This window comes from Pteropus alecto, unplaced genomic scaffold, assembly GCF_000325575.1.
Source record: "Pteropus alecto unplaced genomic scaffold, ASM32557v1 scaffold28, whole genome shotgun sequence".
Taxonomy (NCBI): Eukaryota; Metazoa; Chordata; class Mammalia; order Chiroptera; family Pteropodidae; genus Pteropus; species Pteropus alecto.
The window spans coordinates 3,168,759-3,172,531 of record NW_006441063.1 but is presented as its reverse complement, the minus strand read 5'-3'; the positions used below and the strand labels follow the sequence as shown (position 1 = coordinate 3,172,531).

Below are 3,773 nucleotides of genomic sequence, written 5' to 3'. Positions count from 1 at the left end.
ATTGAGTTTCCTTCCCTGTATTATTACGTAGAGTGATTTTGCTCTCTGAAACTTATCCAACAACTGGCCCATTTCATCTTTTGAAGGATGCTTTATGGTCTTTTCAAATGAAGCATCCATCTGTTCTCCCACTTAGAGTATTCACTCTATAACTTCTTACCTTCATGCCTTTGCAAATACTTGCCTCTGACTAGAATATTGTTTCCGGAACAGAAGATTTGACAGAGGTTTGGAAATTTCAGTCTTTCCTTCTCTATATTCCACATTATTATCCATAAGTAGAAGGGAATAGTGTCAGAATTTATTTCCCTGCTGATATTAATTATGACACTACAACTGTCCCTGCCCCTGAAGTGGGTATAGTTGGTTTTTAAAGAACACTTTTCTTGCATTACAGAAACTTCTAGCAAGTACTTTCCTGGATTTGTTAAAGTCAAATAAACTGACCAGAAAAGGCAGCCCCTACCCCTTTCCTTCTTCCCCTGCCTCCCACCTTTCCTAGCTTAGAGCATTCCCCTTCTCTGTGATGTGGTCCCACCTTATCTGGACTTCTCCTATGGGCTTGTGTTATGGACACTTAGTTACAAATCTTATCACTCTTATTGAACTGTAAACTCTGCAAAGGTGAGATCATCCTTCTCCTCTGAAATTCTAAGCTAACCCAGTTTTTGACACAGAACAGATTTCGAAAACATCTGATTTATAACTGTGGATGAATGAATGAATGTGGAGCTTTGGATGGCTCCTTAGTGATCTGGAGAGGCTGCTATGGGAGGAGCATATGGTAACCCCCTACCCATTTCTACTGATTCAGAGTTCCTGCTAGAATTAATAAGCAACTCTTGATTTAGTGAAAACCTATTATGTGCAAGGCACAATGGGAGCTCCAGGAGTGAGATCTTTTTACTATACCTCTATCCAGCTTCTTGCCAACAACAACAACAACAACAACAAACAAACAAACAAACAAAAACAAACAAACAAACAACTTTCCAGAGCATTTCTTGCTATACTCCTTTCTATTCTTTTTGTGGAAATGCTGGGACTTAGAGGTAGAAAAGTGATATCACTGGAAATACTCAGGGCTGTCACATCTACATCTGGGGTTTGGCACTGCCAATTCACATTTTCTGAATGAGTTATTTCTATGTGCCTTCACAGCACCCAGTACTGCAGTGCCTTGCATAAATTATACACTCAGTGAGTACTTGTCAATTGATTTTGTACAAGTATGTGACAGCATAAATATATTATGAAAAATGAGGAGTCTAGGCACCAAAAGAGTCAGGATTCCTTCTAAAAAAAAAAATGCACATTGGTGTAGCTTGGCTTAAAGTTCAAATGCCTTTGTACCCTGCCCTGCAGTATCTCTAAACAGGGGAATTTGATAAGGTAGTTGAAGAATAATATTACCTTTGCTCTCTCAGTGCAATCAAAAGCATTCCTAGCTTTTAGGTTGATCCTACTGGCTACCTTTTGAGGCATTTTCAAGAGCATAGCAAAAGAAGATGCTGTTCAATTTGAGAATCCTGTTGAACAATGCAGCTTTTAGAAATGGTCATAATTTCGTTGTTCGAAATTTTCGGTAAGTGATGACGGCCAGAAATTTGAGTCTGATTTAGGAACCATGGTGATAAATGAAATTTATCTCTTTTGCAGAGGAGTGCAGCTTCAAAAGGACTATCTGCAGGGTGTAGTGCCAGATTCGACCTTTATTTGAGACAGCTGTTTCTAATTACAGCTGAGCTTTCATTGCTCAGTCCTCTATAATCAGATTTCATCGTGTGTTGGGGGATGGGGGGTACTAACCGCGGCAGGTATAACAGACTAAATGTTCTTGATATCTTCTGTTTGTGTATATTCTCAACGAGCAACTGGGTGAAAAAAATTAGAGGAACTAATTTACACAGGGCCTTCAGTTTGTATTCTGGTTTGCTTGAAAACGATATATTATTCTAGGACGTGGGGATTAATCAGTTCTTTAAAAAAAAACAAAATTCAAATAGCAACTAGATTAATATTTACAAAGCTGTGGCAGAGGAGCCTTATGTGTGATGAGGAGAATGATTTTTTAAAAATAAAATGCAAATTTGAACTCTATCCCTGAAATTCTCAGTAGCATGTTCAGAGGAGGCTGTCTTTACTGAATTTATGTCAATTGAACTTACAGCCCCATGGAGCATATGGTGGTAAGTGGTGCAGAGTGAGTGTGTCTGTGGGGAAGGAGACAAGGGTGGTGAGCTAGCTAGGTAAGCAAAGCCATCAAATGTGGGCTTTGTTGCAAGAAAGCTTCTAGAGTAGCTAGAAAATGTTAACGAGCAGATAGAATTTTCCCAGAGCCTCTTTACAACCTAAACCAACTTCAAAACAACTTCACTGACTTCCTCGAGGAGGATGCTTCTAGTTTGAAGTTTTTTTCCCTCTGTTAGGAAGTGGGCCTATGACAACGGCCTTAGGCATCCCTTCTCTGGGCCACCTCACAGCTCTGAATTCTCTGGATTCCACTATTAGCACCACATCTTTGGTGAATATAAGACTCAGAAGCCAGAATGACATTGTGAAATATTAGACCTAGGTGAGACCTCAGAGCCACAGAATAATGCCTCCTCTTATTACATAGATAAGGTCAATGAAGTCCAGAGAGATTATGGGATTTACCAATTAGTGACAGAATTACACCATATATCTAAGAATCTAGAGGAAAGCTCAGGTTTTGGATTCTCAAGAACTAGGTTCAAGGTTTGGCACCACCACTTGCTGGCTATATGAACTTGAGCAAGTCATTAAAATTTTCTGTAGTGTTGCTTCACTTATAAAATGGGAAAAAGAGTAATATCTGCTCTGCTCCACCGTAGGGTACTTCAATCATTCATTTAATAAATACTTATTGAGCACTGACTTTGTGCCATACCTTAGGCAAGGTGTTAGAGATGCAGTGGTAAATAAGGTAAATAATATATTTCGTTCCAGACACATAAAGTCACAGTCTACTGATGATCAGTGAGATAATGTGTGTAAAAACTGTAAAGTGACAGACAAATATTCATTATTTTATCATTCCATCTCATTGAGTTATATCAGATAAGAGTGTGATGAAATTATATTCCATAATTTTTAAAAAAGAATCAACATTGAGCTGAAAATAATCAACTGAATGAATAACCAAAGCTTAGAACTTAAACTTATATAGTCTTCTTTGTTAATTTCAGTGATGATTGATTTTTTAAAAATCATTATCCATCTCGTTTTTTTTTTTATTAGTTTCAAGTATATAGTACATTGGTTAGACATTTATATAGTTTATAAAACAGTCCCTCTAATTGCTCCTTTTCTCCTCTGGTTTTCCACCTAGCTGATACATTAATGCTAACTATATTCTCTATGCTATGCCCCCCATCCCCGTGACTGTCTATCAACTACTAATTTGTACTTCTTTAACCCTTCACCCAATTCTCCCAACCCCCAACTCCCCCTTCCCTCTGTCCATCACCAAATTGTCCTCTATATTTGAGTCTGTTTTTGATTAGTTTGTTCTTTGTTCCTTAGATTCCATATATAAGTGAAATCATATGGTATTTATCTTTCTCTGTCTGACTTATTTCATTCAGTATAATAACCTCTAGGTCCATCCATGTCATTGCAAATGGTAGGGTTTCATTTTTTTTTAATGGCTGAGCAATATTCTATTGTATATATGAACCATACTTCTTTATCCAAATAAATCCATGCCTATATGCTCACTTAATATATGACAAAGGAGGTAAGAATATACA

At 37.6% G+C, this 3,773-nt stretch overlaps 1 protein-coding gene across 1 annotated transcript in view; it reads left to right on the top strand.

Moving 5' to 3' along the window:
• The first annotated feature begins 1,317 nt into the window (after positions 1-1,317).
• OTC (ornithine carbamoyltransferase) overlaps positions 1,318-3,773 on the top strand; it is a 61,617-nt gene continuing 59,161 nt past the window's right edge. Inside the window, exon 1 of the mRNA XM_006918259.1 lies at positions 1,318-1,585. Within this exon, the coding sequence (XP_006918321.1) occupies positions 1,509-1,585 (77 nt within the window). The 5' untranslated portion in view covers positions 1,318-1,508. The remainder of the gene's footprint in view (positions 1,586-3,773) is intronic.